Raw genomic sequence first — 18,091 nt, forward strand, 5'->3', positions numbered from 1 at the left:
AGATACCTTATTTACTGATATTGAATGATTTCAATGGATCGATCCAACACCAAAGATTCTTTTGTACCTTTAAATAATGTTTCCAAAGTCTTTTCAGTGGTTCAATAACTCGTTGGAATGATACATAAGAATATCATATCAATTAAGAGGAAAATTGCTTTGGTGTCTACAGTAAATGTACTGGTTGACAAGTGGCTAATGCTAATGTAGTTCTTGTTGGGTAATGTCTGATTACGACACCGAAGACACAACAAGAGATCTTTTGTTGTTATGAGAAGTGTCAAATATTTTTCATTCATTGTGAAACTGGCAGGGCGCCACAGTTGTAGGTAATTAATGGGAAAGGTCTGATGAGGCGTAGAGTCAGGTGGAACGGCATGAGACGAGGAAGACTGCGGTTTCTTATGGTACTGGCGGTTTACAAGAGCAGCCCTGTGACTGGAAAAGGTAATGAGATTAACAGATTAGTGTGTTAAATGACAGTCCACATTAGTTAGTGCAGCCAAGCCAAGTACTATTGACTTGGGTGGAAAAAGGATTATCAATAGAAACAATGACTGAAACTAAGCGCTGAACTCTCAGTCTACATTGATGAGTACTCATGTACTGTATTGTACAGCTGTAGTCTCCGTTGTCATATGAAGTGAGACTTTGGACAAGCTGAGTCAAGGCTTGGCTGATCGTGTCTGTGTTGAACAGTTGCTGAGTCAGGCCTCAGGTGGTGCAACACAATGTGGAATACGAGACTGTGGTCGCCTGTTTTCCTTTGTTGGAACCGGGAATTTACCGAGCTGTTTTCATGGACTGATGGGCGTTGCCTAGCGCTGCACCATATGAGGAACATATTGAAATGCAATTATCTTGACTGATGTTGCGATATGATTCACGATATTGGAGGGAACGTCCATTTTTGTGTCATTATCAGTTTGACTGAAAAACATTAAAATGAGGATTTGTAGCAAAAACAATGTTTTCTTTAGTCTGTAAGATAGTATTTGTAGGCTGGGACCACAATACTTCATTCAGAATGCTTTGACACATATGTTGCCTTAACAGATATTGCCCCCCCCCCCCCCCCCCCTGTGATTTACATATTGCACTAGGCCATATTGCAATACTGGCCATACTGATGAAGACCGGGTGATGCTGGTAAAAGGTCCGGAAAAAGCTGAAAGTGGACCTCGAGTTTTTGTCAAACCTTCTGTGTGTATATACACATACATACACTCAGTTTCCTGCAATACACCTTTTGTTGTTCCCTGCCTATGGTTGAGTTCATCATTCAACCACTTAAGCATACAGGCTCTTACATATTTTGGCCGTTAAGTCCGCCCAAATATTCCATTGGCCTTGGATTCAGCCTATAGCACTTAGGCTATATATTGACATTTCCCAGCCTGCACAGACAAATCTTTAACCACAGTTAATTTGCCTATGGCACATCTAACCCAATCATCCTCTCTGTCTCTGGCTGTAAGGCTTCCTGTCAGCACTGGACAGGAAAGCCATATCCACAGTATAGAAGACAATTGGAATCACAAATGAACACTCACTGTAATGCCAGCTGTGAACCGTCTCAGCTGGATCTAGACCATCTGGAAACCCAATGAAGGGTCCGTGTGAGTCAGCTCTTTAACCGGAAGGATCTTACTTAGAATGTCATCGGGACATGTTGACCCTTGTCCTCTTCATGCAGCTTTGTTGAGTTGGCTCTGGACTACCATCACATCTGTTTAGAGCCACCGTGCTGCAGTCTGAACCATTCCACAGCACATGCTTTTCCCATGATGCTCATAGTGAGGCAGTCTGGCGTTGTTCCAACAGCTACCAGGGAATCTGGGCAGAAGGAAAACAAGCTGTGTTCAACTTTTATTGTGTTTGTGTGTGTGTGTGTGTGTGTGTGCTTACTTACTAAGACCAAATATGGGCCCTTTCTATTGTACTGCATGGGTGTAAGATAACGTTTATACGGTTAAGGTGAGAGAAGGAATGAAGTCAGTCAAGGTGCTTACAAGTATTGCATTAGAAATGTGTGTGTGTGTGTGTGTTTGTTTCCATGCGTTGTGCAGCAAGTACTTTTGCAATAGAAAAGTTCAATCCAAAACATTTCTTGTTTTTTTTAACCAAAGTGGAGCACCCAGATAGCTGGTTGTTTTTGGCAATAATAACCATACGGCGGCCAGACAACCTCCGTCCCCCAGAGCACGCACACGCACACACACTCACTCACTTACTCACTCACTCACTCACTCACTCACTCACACACACATTCACTCTTATTTCCACCCCCATCTATTGTTCAAACAGCTCCCCTCTAGCTATGGGACAGTGAAGATGGGGAGAGATTAGGCTTTAGGGCTGCTGTACAGTATCTAGCTACTCTCACACTGTGTGTATACACACACACACACACACACACACACACACACACTCACACTGTACACACACACACACACACAGAACCATGCGGTCTGGTTTTGTGATTCATTCTTCTTGGAACATGGCTCAGTAGTAAAGTGTGTGTCCTTTGAAGGATGCCTCGTTTCCTTTTATGTACTGGTGTCTCCTTTCTTATTCTGTCCATTTTTTGGTTTATTAGTTGTTATCTATTTTTAGAGATCAGAAATTGGTTGAATATACTATCATGTGTTCTTTATTTTGGTGGTTACATTGATCAGTAGTTTATCCGTAGCTTGATGAGGGCTGGAATTTACACGTATTTCCATTATCGATTAATCTGCTGATTATTTTATTTTCATTAATTATTTGGTGTCATCACAGTCACCTAAAATTGCCTTCCGTCCAAACCCCATAAATATTTCATATCACTTGAGACAAAGAAAAGCAGCACATTCTCAAAAGTGAGATGCTGAAGCCAATCGTTATTAAGATATCAAAATAATTGCCTCTTAATGCCCTGTCCATGAACAACTAACTGGTTTATTGTTGAATCCTGTATAAAGCCTGATCCTAAGAGAGAGTATGAACATGTATTGGGAAGCTAAAACTCAACTGAACAATAAATATGTAAATAATAAGGCAGCACAATGTCTTACAGTCACTGATACTCAGTTGACCATGTTCTATTGTTCTCGGCCTATATAACAGTCATAGATTCTGTTTTAGTTCTTTTTTTTTTAAGTCCTCCAAAATAAAAGCCCCAATAGAAGCCCTGCAACAAAGAGAAGCCTCCTTGCTTCCAACAGCGATCAATAAAGAGCCATTGGGCTGCCGGCCGTTGGCAGACTGGAGGCTCATTCTGCTGCTAATGCTGCAGCTCTCTATTGATGCTTCATTGTGTCTGCCGCCAGCTCCCATTCATCCCACATGCAGCCTGCTGGCGTTAAAGGGATACAGAGAAGAGGATAGGGTGATGACAGGGTCAATACTGAGCACGCCCAGTAATACTGGCATTAGGGAAGAAGAGGCTATGCTTGAATGGTAGAAAACATTTAACGGAGAGAGGAAAGAAAATAAAGAATATGGTGAAAGGTGATGTTAGAGCCTGTCTACGGAGAGCCTGGTCTCTCCCTATTGAGCCCCATTGTACCGAATTTGGTTGCAGTTCCAGCAGAGCACCAGTAGAGGGTTGATCGCGGGCGAGTGCAAAATGAATGGGAGTCAATGGAGCTAGATGGCTAAATTTGTCTGTTTCGCCTGATTGTCGTTGAGAAGTCTCCGATACGACATGTATGACGTCACAGAGATTTTTAAAGGCTTTTGAGAACATAAAAGCCACTTTAAAAAAAATATAGCCGCCAGATGGGTGTATTGTCTTAGCCTCCCCTTTCGAATGCAACATTCAAATTACTAGAAAAAAAAGCATTACATATCCTGAGAAAAGTGGATTTTGAGGGGTGTAGCTCCATAGACCTCCCTTCATTCTGCACTCGCCCTTGATCGCCCTCATATGGAACCAGATTGGAACTGCAACCAGAAGTTTACCGAGCGTATAAGTTCTCCCCTTCCGATTATTTCAGGGCATGACAAACCTCAGTAAAATAGCAGAACATCTTTGTCTTAAGAAGTGTGATGTTTTAACGATTTGAAATAGAAAATATAGGTGGGGTGTTTTAAAGCTGCAAAGATTACTTGATTAGTTGAATAAATCGACAGCTATTTTTGAATGAAAAAAGAAATAAAACACGTGATGTCTTGTTGAAGCTTGTGAAATGTGACAATGATCCAGTTTATTCTCTTCTCTGTGAGGGTTAACTGAATAGCTTTGATAGGGGGACAAAACAAGACATTTGAGGACGTCGTCTTGGGCTTTGGGAAACACTGATCCACATTTTTTACTGCTTTCTGACATTTTAGAGACCAGACAACTCATCCATTCATCCAGGAAATTATCCACACATTGATCAACTGAAAATAATCAGTAGACGCAGCCCTGGGGGGGTTATTTTGGAGAGGAATTTGATGGAATCGTGCATGGATTTGATTGCTCGGAAGTAGGCACGGCTTAGCGAGCCTTGTGTTAGATCAGCATGCAAAGGACAGCTGGAGCACAAGCACACAAACCAAGGTATTGTCAGCTGATATCCAAACATGTGCCTCTTATGTGGAACCGACGCAGCTTCTAGGCAAGACCCGCCCTTCAATAGTATTCAGACACTATTATTGGCCAGGCGGCCATGCTTACGCTAAGTAACGCAACCCGATTTGTTCAGGTCTTATCCCCAGACCAGTCGGCTATCCTAACCTTAACCACTCAAGGTCAATGCCTAACCCCAACCAATCGAGCTGCTTCGTAAGGCGGGACTTGCCTAGAAGTAACATGGGATCCATGGTAACGCTTGTGCCATGATGTCACTCTGCTTGGACGACACAATCTTCTGAACATATACAGTGAGAGATTTGTATCCACTCATTTGGCAATGGCTTGAATGAAATTCAATGAATGTTCATTATTATAAAAAGGTAAGTACTTAAGCTTTAATTTTGGATTTGGTTGATGGCATAAATGGCTAAATATTGTGGGTTTTTTTTTTGTCTAGATTTTGTCTTCTTTCTTCATTCACATTTTATGGGCATTCTGAGATATCTTGGGACATTTTTGCCCTTAGCCCGCCTTGATTTCTCACCCTGGTGTTAACAAAAACTAAAATATTGAATATAAATACAAATGGGGGAGAGCAAACATTAAATCAATTTAACAATGAGGGAGTGAGTACTTAGGGTGAGTATATTTGTGGAAACGTGCATCTGGGCTATCTGTATCTCTATCTGTATAGTTCAACACTAACTCTCCAGGATCCACTTCTTCTGAATTTTCCAGCCATGTTTCACTTCCCAAGTCTCCTTTTCTTGGGACCAAAACATTTGTTTTTGATTCCATCAGCCTCCATTCATTGTCCTTTGTTGGGTCTTGAGGGCTAAGAGGATTTATTTACATATTTTGGTGAAAGCGGTCATCCTTTGCCATATTATTTTTTTATGGAATATTGACAGCTAACGGTGACAGGAAACAGGATACAGATTTTGTAATCTGTTACACTACTCTAGACAGCAGTTGGCTTGGACCGTTGCCCCCATGTTATAATAGGTTGAAAGAGTGAACCATAGGTGAGGGAGGGGAGGGAAGGGCAGTAGGGTGAAGGAGAGGACAGAAAGGGGGCAGAGGGAATAGGGTTTTACGAGCCCGAAACTGTAACTGTGGTAATGGCAGTTGAGGCCAGAAGGGGGGAGCTAGCAGTGGGGAAAAGACTTACGTGCCACCAAGGGCTGAGGGGTCGTGTCGGAGGTGGGAGTGTAAAAAAACGATGACCCTGTTAGAATGTTGCCTAACTTGAGGAGGGTTTGATCTTAAGGAGTCATGCTTTTACTAGCATGCACTTTACTTTGTGTGGTAGCAGTGTGGACGCCGAAGAAACTGTGATGAGCCGTCTAATGTTGTGTCCCCCTGTGTGTTGTCAGATCTGTCCAAGAACCGCCTGTGTGAGCTGCCGGAGGAGCTTTGTCAGTTCATCTCTCTGGAAACGCTGAGCCTTTACCACAATGGGATGCGTTCACTGTCCCCCAGGCTGGGCAACCTCCAGGCCCTCACCTACCTCAACCTCAGGTAACTCCGCACCACACCACACTCTTTCTGTTGCTTTCTAACCAGTTTCACAGCTCTTCAAAAGTTCAAAGACACACCGACACTAGCATTGTCCCACACTGATCCGTCTTCTCGGGTCTCCTCACCTCTTGATGAGCAATCAGTTCCATTTCTCACACCCTGGGCCCTGTTTGCAAAGTTCAGGCCATCATTTCAGAAATACACTAGACTGTGCCAAGTGGAGGCTAATACACACAAAAAGAACCACTAATATACTGTACATCATTCTTGTATATATATATATATATTCTTCAGTATAGGAAACACAACTGTGGTAAATACACTAGGTCAAGGTGTAATCAAGAAGTTGCATGTAATGCATGAATTATGATTTAAAAGTTACAATTTAGCACACCACAAAGACAGCAGTAACTCTCTGCATCCATTTCCCAGAGTGCACTTTGTGTGTGTGTGTGTGTGTGTGGGTGTGGGTGTGGGTGTGGGTGTGGGTGTGTGTGTGGGTGTGTGTGTGGGTGTGGGTGTGGGTGTGGGTGTGGGTGTGTGTGTGTTTGAGTTGAAATTGTACAAATCCTGTTCAGAGCTTTTTCCAACAACCGAAACACACGGCCACGCCTCTCTCCTCCACGCTATAATTATAACTGTACTGTTGCTAGGAGACCAGAGAAGCCCTCCAGGTGGCTGGTAATACAGGAAGGCTCAAAGCAAATAATATGTGCATTAAAAATAACAATAACAAAGACTAAATGTAGCCGCACGTTCATTCGAGGTAACTGTAAGAACTTACACAAAACATTTCATTTTCATAGTTTGAATTAATGTTGTTAACAAGTGTTTCAGTGATTAGAAATATCTGTGTGTGTGTGTGTGTGTGTGTGTGTGTGTGTGTGTCTCTCTCTCTCCACAGTCGTAATCTTCTGTCCAGTTTACCCCCGTCAGTGTTTGAGCTTCCCCTCCTGCGAGTGCTCATAGTCAGCAACAACAAGCTGTGTTCCCTGCCTGCGTCCATACACTCCCTCACACACCTCCGACAGCTGGTATGCTATACACACTCGCACACACACACATTACTGTCTCTCATCAACACTATCTTTCTGTGTGTACAACTCTATCACTGTAATCTAGGAAGAATTCCACTAGTGTCCCTCTGTCCCTCCAGATGTTCGGATGTCCTATCAGGTCATAGACTTTATAACTGATACTATGGACTGGCTTTAAAGTAGGGCTGCACCATATGAGGAAAATATCTTTTCAATATTGTTGGGATCGCGATATGATTCACAAGGTTGTAGGCAATCTTCATTTTTGTGTCATTATTCTCATTATTATTATTGAAATAAATGATTATAGTGTGATTTGTGTGAGGATCTGTACCAAAGACAGAAGTTTTATTTAGTCTGTAGGATAGGATTTGTAGGCTGGGATGTCTCCGCAGCACCACAATGTGTAATTCAGAATGCTTTTTTTGCCTTTAACAAATATTGCGCCCCTCCTGTGGTTTGGTATTGGGTATCCACGTTGTGATGTATAAAATTGCGATTCATTTTTCTGCTATACTTTAAAGCAAGAGGGGTCCAGGTCCATTTCTGAGTCACTGGACACCTTTTTAGATTGTGTGTGTGTGTGTGTCTGTGTCTGTCAGGATGTCAGCTGCAATGAGCTGCAGAGTTTGCCAGCAGAGCTCGGCCAGCTTGAGTGTCTGAGGGACTTAAACCTGCGGAGGAACCAGCTCAGCACTCTGCCTCAAGGTATGAGCATCAACCGTCCTCCCACTTTCCTCTTTCCCGAGAAACCTTCGCAATAGTTTTGTCCAGAGCCCGTGGAGTTATTCCACACAGTTCTAAGTCCAATGGTATTCAGTGCATCTCCAACTATAGAAGATGATAATAAAGACATGGTATCCACTATTACTAAGCTTGGTCCAGCCGAAGGAAACTACAGCTCTCTGTATGTTATGGATTGTAGATGGTCGAAGGTAAATGCTTGACTTCTGTGAGCTATCGATTGTTTACATGTGGAAGTATTGACATGCTTCTGACTCAGTGTAAGCCTAATGAATCTTACACTGCCCATGCCTTATTGTCTGGCTCTTCAGGAGAAAAGGTCACTGACTACACTCATTAAGAACACAGTTAAGAGGTTACCAGTGGACAGGAGCTGCTTGCATCAGCTTCTTCTCTGTTCAAACCTGGCCACAATTAAAACTACCTTGCTAATATTTGTACTGGTTAAAGTGAAGAGGTGTTATGGGATATAGTGGACATATCTGACCTGACACTTGATTCTAATAGTGTTTAAAAATGTGGAACTGTGTGTACTACAGTACAATGATCCAGGAGAAGAAGACTGCATGATAGTAGACATGGATCTAAACCGGGCAGAATTTCAAATATTTTTAAATGTTTTATGAGCCAGAGAAAACACTTCTGCTGAACCTCGAGGATACTCACAATGAATGTAGGTAAGAAACGGAATGAAAACCCTCTCTTTGCACCCTCCAGAAATATCGGAGCTCCCCCTTGTCCGGCTCGATGTGTCCTGCAACCGTGTGTCCCACGTGCCCTTGTGCTACCGTCACCTCCGGCATCTCCAGAGCATCCTGCTCGACAACAACCCGCTGCAAATGCCGCCTGCACAGATCTGCTCCAAGGGCAAGTACCACATCTTCAAGTACCTGAATATGGAGGCCTGCAAGAGGAACCAGGAGGAGCTGGAGAGACGCCTGCGGCCCACGGGCTTCAGCAGCTGGTGAGCAAGGAGACACAAGAAGAAACTCCCGCTACAACCACACATTGTTGTTATTTTTACTTTAAAAGAGTGAGATACAACACATAAAGCAGTCACCTATAGAAGAGTGGGTGGCAATAGTTTGGTTTCCCCTTGCTTCCAGTCTTCATGCTAAGCTAGGCTAACCTTGTCCTGCTCTGTATGTACATACATAGATAAGGATCATCTCATCTCACTCTGGGACAGTAGGACAATAAGCTTGTTTCCTAAAATCTTGAACTATTTCTTTAACAAACCAGTAGGAAATAGCCTTTCATGAAAGCCCTCCTGGTAGTCCTGTAGTCATGGAATATTTGAATTATATTCTGATGAGGTTTATGTTGAGACAATAGAATCAGAAGGCAGGCTGAGCTTGTGTCCACATCATTCTGCTGGCTTCAGACCGATTTTGCTAAAACGATGGTGGGAAGTGGCTTCAGTGTCAGCTTGTAATAGGTATTGCACTGGTAATATCTCAGGATAAGGGAAGAAAGTGTTTGACAGTAAAATAAAAAACTGAAACTTGCTCCCCACTAGCTTTCCTGGCAAGAAAGCTCAACAGCTTTCATTTGCAATGGGTGGGACTGGCAGAGCGCTGTTCATGTCCTGTGTGAAACCATGTAGCAACGTTGAGTTGTTATCTAACGTTAGGTACATACCCAACGTGAGTTAGTTCCAAATGTAGTGTACTTAACTGTTCATAACAAGGTACATAACTTACCTGTCAGCAGTTATTTTAACCCAAACCAAGATCTTTTCCTAAACCTAACCAAGTACTTGTGTTGCCTAAATGTACACATACCCTGCACATTGACAAATGTTGACCAGGGTACCCAGAGCTGCATAAACATGACGCCACAGTGTCCTGACCAAGCTGCCATATGTTTAGAGCTGGGAGTAGGAATATGTTGACTGAAAGGGTGAACAGCAGGGGGTACAGTAAATGTAGAGTAGGGAAACGGATGATAAATAAGCACAATGAAACGGTGTGTTTTCTGAGAGGAAGCAGGGTTTATCAAATATTTATCAAGTTAAATGGAGCCTTTTAGCTGGCTGCAGTTAGCCATTCTCATGAAATAGACAGAACCGAGGTGAAGAGAGAAGATTTGACAGAGAAATTCTAAGTCTTATGTGGAGAAGAGAAAACACGAGTAACTGGCCTTCACACTAATGTGTGTGTCTTTGTGTGTGTGTTTGTGTGTCTGTCTTTGTGTGTAGTCTGTCAGACCAGGAGCTGTTTGCAGGTCAGTTTGGAGGGCTGGACTCTGGCTTCAACAGTGTGGACAGTGGCAGCAAGCGGTGGTCTGGGAACGAGGTAACATTCACACACTGCCATGCCGGGGGCCCTGAGGGACTCCATAATGTGTTGATCACCAGGAGGCTGTGGCGCATTTCTGATCAGAGGAACAGTATCTGACCCCAGCATGAAGTCAATGCGATGTGAAATAAAATGTAGAGCTGTGGCAATATTAAAATATAATAATATCAAAAAACAGTATAGTTCCTACTTTAATAATCCGGATGAACTATATATACTGTGTGTATGTGTATAAATATATACACTTACTTCACATCATTGAGGTGTATGTGTGTGTGTGCTTGTGTATAGTCAGCAGATGACTTCTCAGAGCGTTCTCTTCGCCTGGCTGAGGGCAGCAGGGAGCAGAAGAACCTGGAGGAGGAAGATGAAGAGGAGGATGGATCTCCTCTGAATGCTAACAGAGGTGAGGAAGAGCACACCTGCTCTAACCTGTTTTCCGTGTAATGAAGCGTATTAAACAGGGAAACGGTAGATGTGTTGGCACAAACAGAGGTAATGTTCTTGTCTGCTGTGTGCAGTGAACGGCGAGGGGGCGCATGTGGACCTGATGGACAGCGGTGTGGCGGAGGAAGAGGAGGGCGAGATGACGATGGACCGGCCCACAGCTGCTCTCCCAGCGCCTCCTCTGGTAACAGACAGCCATGTGACCCGTTGTCTCGCTGATCAGCATGTTGCCTTGAGTGTTATCTTCAATGATGTGTCATTGATTTCCAGGAGCAGAAGGAGAGTTCACTAGCCCAGACCCAGGACTCAGCAGCATGCAGGTCAGTCTGGGGAACACACTGCCAAAGTGCATGGCACCGCATTACATAACCCTGTTACAACCGTGCAAGGCATAATACAATGAGATCGGCTCAAATTACAGAACAATAACAAGCAGTCTAGTGACAGTGTTTATGAGCACACAAGTGAAGAAGACCAGACCCCCGAGTTCCTAGTGACAACCGCTGATGGAGGGGGTCAAAACATCACTGCCTATTTGTTGTCTGAGCTTTATGTAACACGGCTGGCGTTATAGTAACGAACTCTACCAAGCGGTCATGTGTTCACAGCTATCCCAGAATATTTAAAGGCATTTCCATATCACCTTTAATTCTACTCGGCCCGTTTCTGTTGCAGTTCTCCAGCCGCGTGTTGGCTTCTCTGGTGGGAAGCTGTGCACTCAGGCACTCCCAGTAACAGAGACGGACCCGGTTTATCACTTTTCCCTCTCGTTCCCTCCCTCGTTTTACAAGGTCACATCCCAGGGTATGTGAAGAGTCAACAGAGTGCTGTCTCCCCCCCCCCCGTGCACGCAGAGGGCCTGGGGCTGCTATTATCTGGGGAAGCTGACAATTCTGACTCACAGACTTACCCTGAGATTTCATACACTGTAGCAACCACACCGCTCTCTCTGGATTCAGTTTTATGTAAAAAAAAAACAAGTTTCATAGTTGTGCGTTAGCTACAGGAGATGGACAAGAAGTACTGATTAAGGCAGTTTGGACAATTAAAAGGCATGCCTAAAATACCAACATCAGGGATGTCAGGGTGTATTGACAATATATGATAACCTTGATATTTAAAAATGAAATATTGTTATCCTGTTAATGGCACGAGAAGCGATACTTCAGTACCAAGTCGAAGGTGTTGGTAGGTAGCCAATACGCCTCCAAGTGTTATGCTCTGCTGCTAAATACAGAAGAAGAAGAAGAAGAAGAATGCAGGCAGCATTATCAACATAACTAGTGTTGAGATTTAGCATTCAAGCAGCCACATTGGCTACATAATAATAATAATAATAATAATAATAATATGTGACCATTGTTCTAAACCTTGTGGAGCAGCATGCTTCCTTCAAATGACTAACATCCATTCAGCACTCAGACCTTTATTAGGTCCTCAGGTCCTGGAACTGATTAGGATCTGGTAAGTGGAGGGCCAGTGTGTTCCTTCTGACGGAGGAGGATTTAGTTCAGCTGTTGCGCAACCTCGTATCGGCTCTACAAAAAGAACTTGGAATCAGCTTGGACAAACGGATGTTCTAAATCTTGGCGTCCAACGCTTCCTTTGGGACTCCTAAAATAGAATACTGACACCTAAAATGGAAACTCAACACACCCTTTCTACACAGACTTTTACATTGAAATTATGAAATGATTGTGCACAAACCGGCCCTTCAGAATAAAGGTGCACATCTGTCAAATCACTTCAATAGTTTATATGGTGTGTTTTTCCTGCTCCTATTTTTAGTTGTTTAACTGCTAAAAACCTAAATCCAGTTGATGTACTGTCTTCACCCAGTGTGCTACATCCAACTTTTGGATTGACCTGCATTTGATCAAATACAGAAGTTCAAAAAGTTTATATTTCATCATATTTTAACCCCTTCCTTGAGCCAAAGTTGAGTTGGCAATAATGGGGACTGGCCATTCTAAATTCAAACATTGTGCAACCAAATGAAGTTGCATTCACACATACCAAACAGTAATTCAAAGTAGAGGAAAAAAACATAACTAAAAAAATCTTGCTGTGAGCTAGCTATAACAACAATAAACAGCTGAGGTATTGCACATTTGCTGAGTTGTAGTGGTGTAGTGGAATAAACACGTGCAAAGTTCTACGCAAAGATGCAGTTGAAATGTGCTCTCTGATATGCACAGTGATGTACAAAGGATGGAGTGTAACTTTAGAGTAGCAGTGTCTGCTTCTCAGTGCAGACACTTTCATTATGTTGGCTGCTCTGCTGAGGCCAGAAGAGAGGGCCCTGAGCCGCCTCTGCACTGGCAGCACACTGCCACTGTCCTGCTGCTGTAACTCCTGCAGAGCAAGAGAAGTGGTCAGCCATGTGCTCACACAGGAAGCTGAAGTGTTTCCACACATGCCCCATGGTTTGCTGGATCCAGCTCGGCACTGTTCTTCTGGAGTCCTGAGTTCAGGATGCTGTAGGCTGTCTCGTCCCCGTCCTGAGAGAATCAGATGATGGTGTTGCTGGAAGGAGAGGGAGCACAGTCATGCTGAGTATAAGGGTGAAGGACAGCTGAGGGACTAGTCCAAGGGTCCTTCTCACTTCCCTTAAATTGCGTCCCTGGCTCCTCCATGTGCCTCCCTTCCTTGTGCCTCTGTCTCAATGCGGAAGCACCGCGAGGAAATCATGGGAGGAGAGAGGAAACGATCAAATGTGGTAAGAGGGAGACGTCCTTTCCTCTGAGTCGTCGCATGAATTAGTCCGGCTGTACGGGCTGACTTAGCAGTCCTCGGGGTAGAAATAAGGGCTTTGAGACGGCCTTCTCAGAGGAGGGACAGAACAACTTTCGGTTCAGCCGAGGACCGAGGAGCTGTCAAATAGGGGACGTGAGATGCAGTCTGGGACTGTTGGTCACAAAGTGCTTGATCCAGTGGCAGGTGGGTTAGTACAGTCCTAGGTGAGCAGGTTTAGTGAGCCGTCTCCCTTGGTGTTCCTGCTGATTCAGAGCAGTGCGCTGGCATCCTCTGTACAATAAACTGTGTTTCACATTCAGATCACAACATGTAATTCTTATAAGCCTTATTGGCATTCTATCTTATTCTCCTTCCCAGGTCCAGCCTCCATGTGGAGGTGGGCCCCCCGTCACCGTCCCCCTCCAGCCCCACCCTGGAGGAGCGGCGACGGCCGGGCACGCTGTTCATCTGGCAGGAGAGAGAGCGGCTGCAGCAGCAGCAGAGAGACAAGGCCAGGTACGTGTCCTGTCTGACAGAAAGAAGCATTTAATGACATCATAAAGGGCTGAGTTGTATGATTGGATTAACATCATGATGTCACTGGAGTCTAGTGTGAAAATGAGTAGTCTGTGTCACACACCTACAGGTCTGTCCTGTCTAACGATGTGCTCTCCATGTCCAAACTCTAACCTTGCAGTTTGCTGAAGTCCTCCGCCAAAGCAGGAAGTCATGTGGCCACTACACCGCAGACAGGAAGTAGCTCAGCGTAAGTACGGCTCGTTGAGCAGATAAAAGCCCCACAGCAGAGAGACTTTGAGTGATGCCGTTGCTCCGTCTCTGCTGGATTAGACACGGAGCTGGGGGTTGTGGAGAGTGTGGGTTTCCTGTAGTGATCAACTGTTGGTGTCTGTTTCCCCCTAGTGGAACTTCCCCAGAGCACAGCAGCTCCCAGCATGCCCTGCGGCAGCGATGCGCTGTGAGTAAACTCAGCCGACGGCTGCACAGTTGGCCCGTGTGTTTGGATTGTGAAAATCTGAATGTGTTCCTCTTTTTATTAGAGTGCTGAACAGATGGGCACAGTGTTTCCTTCGCCTCTGGTGCAACGCTCCAACAGCAGAACAGGTGCACACACACACACACACACACACACACACACACACACAGCCTTTCATTATACGATAAAGGAGCTACTGTATTATCTACTAAATATTATTAATTTGGTTCAAAATGTAAACAATATCCTAATATAATCCAAAAGGACCGAGGCTGCTGCTGGTGTTTTTAGCCTAAATAAGCAATCAGCTGGCCCGCCAGCTTATTATGGTCTGTTTGCTGCTGCCATACGTGACCCAGTGACTCATTTGGGTTGTTCAATGGTTGTTCAATTTAGAACCTATTTTATACAGTCTGTGTATAAAACTCAAAGTAGTGGTTGAAAAATGAATTGCGACTCAAACAGAGACTAGGACTCCAGGTTAGTAAGATTCTGACTGAGCAGCAAGAGATGAATCAGTTGGGATTCTGTGAGAATTCCCACACCCAGTGTCTCTTTTTTAATCTTCCCCTTCACATTTAAAGGAGTCTACATGTATGTGTGTGTGCTCAAATATGGCTTGTGGAAAGAAATAAAGCATAAAACATAAATTATCTAACAGACATGAATGCAGAAGTTCCCCAGCACATTGGCCAGGAGTCCTTCTTGATGTCTACTGTCTCAAACGTCTCTCTCAGATCAGGCCGAGGATGATGGGAATGTCTTGCTGCTTGTCTGCTGAATCTCTGAGATCTCCGATTTCTTTATTTTCTATTATATCTTCTGTCTTGATTGGTGACACACATCTGGATGTTTGTCTCAGATGATCCGTCCTCCCCGAAGACGTCCCCGCCCCCCGGTCAGGCCCAGAAACCCAACAGTTTCCTGTTCCGCACGTCGTCCCGCAGCAACGTCAAACCCACAGGTACGCAACAACACAAGAACCCAACACACACCCCTCATGCCTTCAGCAGAAAGACTCAGCCAACCCTGTTCTGCTGTGTTTGGCAGGCTCGGCCTTCACTCTCGGGGAGTCGGGCAGGAGTGAGTCTCGCACCATGCTGCGCACCACTAAAGACGAGAGAGTAGAGGTCACACAGCTACGCAAGGTACGCACCAGTAACAGGAAGCCTGTTCACTCATGCCGTTTGACATATAGTTTGATAGATTTATTGTAAAATGTATCAATGCTACGCCGGTGGCCTGAGGAGTTCTTCCCACCGTTTTGCTGTTTTTGTGATGCCTATTATGTCAATGCATCAAGACTTTTCTATGTTTTTGGATTCTTTCTTCCCTTGTCTGCAAGAATTCCAGTTAATCTGGTACCCAAATTATCATTTGGGTGGAAAGTCTTCCTTTAATCTTGAGTGTTGCTGATGATATTTCACAAACATGCATGACTATATTAATGTTGCACCTTCTTCCACTCTGACAGTATCACACATATATCCTACAACAGCTTCTTCTCAGTTTATTGAAGATGCTTCGGTTTGTTATGATGTTTCTACACATGTATGCGGAACACTGTTATTATGATAATCCCGGGTTTGAACAGGTTGGGGTGTGCAGCCTTTTACTGCTGACAGGAATAAAGCTGTGACATAATACTCGTCCTCAGACTCTGGAGTCTCGGCTGAAGATCTCTCTACCGGAGGATCTGGCCGAGGCCTTATCCAACGGCACGGTCCTCTGCCAGCTGGCCAATCAGATCCGACCACGCTCGGTGTCCATCATCCACATCCCCTCCCCGGCAGTGGTGAGTGTGATTACCTACCACATCCTGTCCTTTTCTGCCTTTCAATGATTGGTCCGTTGGCTCTGGTGGGAGGGGCCCAGACACTAAACAGCAACCGTTACTTTCAGCCAAAGCTGAGCCCCGCGAAGTGTCGCCTCAACGTAGAGAACTTCATCGCTGCTTGTCGTAAGCTGGGAGTCCCCGAGGTAAGACATGTCTCATTAGGGGTGTCCCTCTGCTGGCCTTTCATCAAAACTCCGATACATCTTAATGTAATGGTCTTCTCAAATAACGCAATGTTGACAAAAAAAGTTTCCCATGTGCTTTCAGCTCGGTTGTGTTGCTACATTATTCCCGTCAGGGCTGGACTGATGAAGACTTTTATACTTTGAGGAATGTTTTCATCCAAATTTCCCAAATCTGGCCCATGTATCAGTCCAGCCCTAACTCTGTTCCGTGTAATTCTACACTGCGTCTTGTCCTTCTCTTGTCTCCTAGTTTGGACAATATAACTCCTTGTGTTTTCCTCCTGTGTGTGTGTCCTGTCCTGCGTCTCCTGTCCAGACGGACGTGTGTGTCTGCTCTGATGTGCTTCTGTGTAAGCCGCCCGCTGTGCTGCGCTGCGTGACGGCCCTGCTGGCGGCTGGGGGGGCAGAGACGGCCGAGGACCCGTCCCCCCGCCACTCCTCGTCCTCCTCGCTGCTGTCCACAGACTTCCTGCTCTTCTACTGCGCAGCCATGGGCCTCCTCTACGCCCTCTACCGCTGCCTGCTCACCTAGAGGACACACACACACACACACACACACACACACACACACACACACACACACGACCAGGAAAATGCCTTCATTCTGTAACAGCCAGCATGTGCGGAGGCGATGGGAGTTTTCTGTTTAAGTGTCTGAGGCAGAGCTGCTCCGTCTCATTGGTCGAGACATGGGTGGGCGGAGCAAAGGAACCACAGCCTCTGCTGAATCCCAATGCCATACTAGTTACTACCTTTTTTTTCCAACAATGCACACTGGTGGAGCTTCAGTGTTCATGTACCGCACATTTAGCGTGTGTGTAGGTGGAGCATTCAGCCTGTGTTCCCCAGGGAACAGATCAGGGCCATGTGACATGTTATGAAGGGATATAAAGCAGTTATTGTTGCTGCTTTATAATTATTGTTACAATGATTTTTATTGGGTGTTGGATAGCAATGCATGTACATTGGGACAATCCCAAATACTTGTATCTAAAGTGCCAACATGCACGCAGCCTTAGGGTTTCACTTTCAAAGCTCTGGCTGTAATGATAACAGTCACGTGATCACACGGTTTGGTCAAACGTATGTAAGGACATAGTGTATACTTTTAGTATGGAATTGGGAAAGAGTGAGAGATGTTAGTTTACCTGAATGCGGATGTTGCAGGGTCTCACTCGAGAACTCAGAAAACTCTAAATGGACGGATGATTGGTTGGTTTGTCTGCATGGCTCAGCCAGAGAGACTGTTCCTCCGGCTCAGCTCTTCCTCTGAGGAGTATAGAAGTCATCCTCCCGCCGTTTGTCCCGAGAGAGAAGCTGTGAATGGGATGTTTTAGCCTCGTTAGCGTATGTGGATCCTGGATGTTCCAGAACCCGACCCCGACCCTGATCCAGTGCCTCTTCCTGAACACTGACCTCCTGTCTGCCGGGCTAGCCGTTAGCCGCAGTTAGCACACCAAGACTGTCCAAACGGTACAACCCTCTTTTTTCCTTTTTTTTGTGTCGTTGTCACTTCTCCGTTGGAACAGCTGACTTCGTGTTTGTACAAATGTAAACAGGCTATTAAATTATTGCTTTTTTAAAAATTAATTTTGAAATCTGTTCTGTTTTTGGTTATTTTGGTATCTGAGGCGTTACTAATTTAGTGGAGCCTAAAGGCCGATAGGTGAAGCCCCACCCTGGCCAATCAGATGGAGCGCAGAGGGCTTTGGAATGTGATCCTAATGCTTGTTGGACGGGGGGGGGG

The 18,091-nt window shown here is 44.9% G+C and overlaps 1 protein-coding gene and 1 long non-coding RNA gene across 4 annotated transcripts in view; one reads left to right on the forward strand and one right to left on the reverse strand.

The window, feature by feature from the left end:
• The window catches only part of lrch4 (leucine-rich repeats and calponin homology (CH) domain containing 4), a 39,098-nt gene that overhangs the window by 17,859 nt on the left and 3,148 nt on the right, over window positions 1-18,091 (forward strand). The window contains exons 2-19 of one of the 3 annotated variants that reach the window (XR_004660593.1): window positions 5,920-6,064; window positions 6,969-7,098; window positions 7,704-7,809; window positions 8,563-8,809; window positions 10,046-10,142; window positions 10,437-10,551; window positions 10,667-10,776; window positions 10,863-10,912; window positions 13,707-13,844; window positions 14,026-14,094; window positions 14,250-14,304; window positions 14,387-14,450; window positions 15,185-15,286; window positions 15,373-15,470; window positions 15,980-16,117; window positions 16,225-16,302; window positions 16,661-16,978; window positions 17,024-17,126. Coding sequence is in view for 2 of the 3 variants with exons in the window: in XM_034901342.1 (XP_034757233.1) it covers window positions 5,920-6,064; window positions 6,969-7,098; window positions 7,704-7,809; window positions 8,563-8,809; window positions 10,046-10,142; window positions 10,437-10,551; window positions 10,667-10,776; window positions 10,863-10,912; window positions 13,707-13,844; window positions 14,026-14,094; window positions 14,250-14,304; window positions 14,387-14,450; window positions 15,185-15,286; window positions 15,373-15,470; window positions 15,980-16,117; window positions 16,225-16,302; window positions 16,661-16,876 (1,958 nt within the window). In the remaining variant the exon portion in view is untranslated. Of the gene's footprint in view, window positions 1-5,919; window positions 6,065-6,968; window positions 7,099-7,703; window positions 7,810-8,562; window positions 8,810-10,045; window positions 10,143-10,436; window positions 10,552-10,666; window positions 10,777-10,862; window positions 10,913-13,706; window positions 13,845-14,025; window positions 14,095-14,249; window positions 14,305-14,386; window positions 14,451-15,184; window positions 15,287-15,372; window positions 15,471-15,979; window positions 16,118-16,224; window positions 16,303-16,660; window positions 17,127-18,091 lie in introns of those variants that run through there. The other 2 variants (XM_034901342.1, XM_034901343.1) reach the window with 2 other exon arrangements.
• LOC117962201 lies at window positions 13,201-15,525 on the reverse strand. Its single transcript, XR_004660594.1, has 3 exons — window positions 15,515-15,525; window positions 13,375-13,493; window positions 13,201-13,249 (listed from the first exon to the last, which is right to left on the reverse strand). It is a non-coding gene; the product is annotated as an uncharacterized LOC117962201 (long non-coding RNA).

This window comes from Etheostoma cragini, chromosome 19 (genome assembly GCF_013103735.1).
Source record: "Etheostoma cragini isolate CJK2018 chromosome 19, CSU_Ecrag_1.0, whole genome shotgun sequence".
NCBI lineage: Eukaryota > Metazoa > Chordata > Actinopteri > Perciformes > Percidae > Etheostoma > Etheostoma cragini.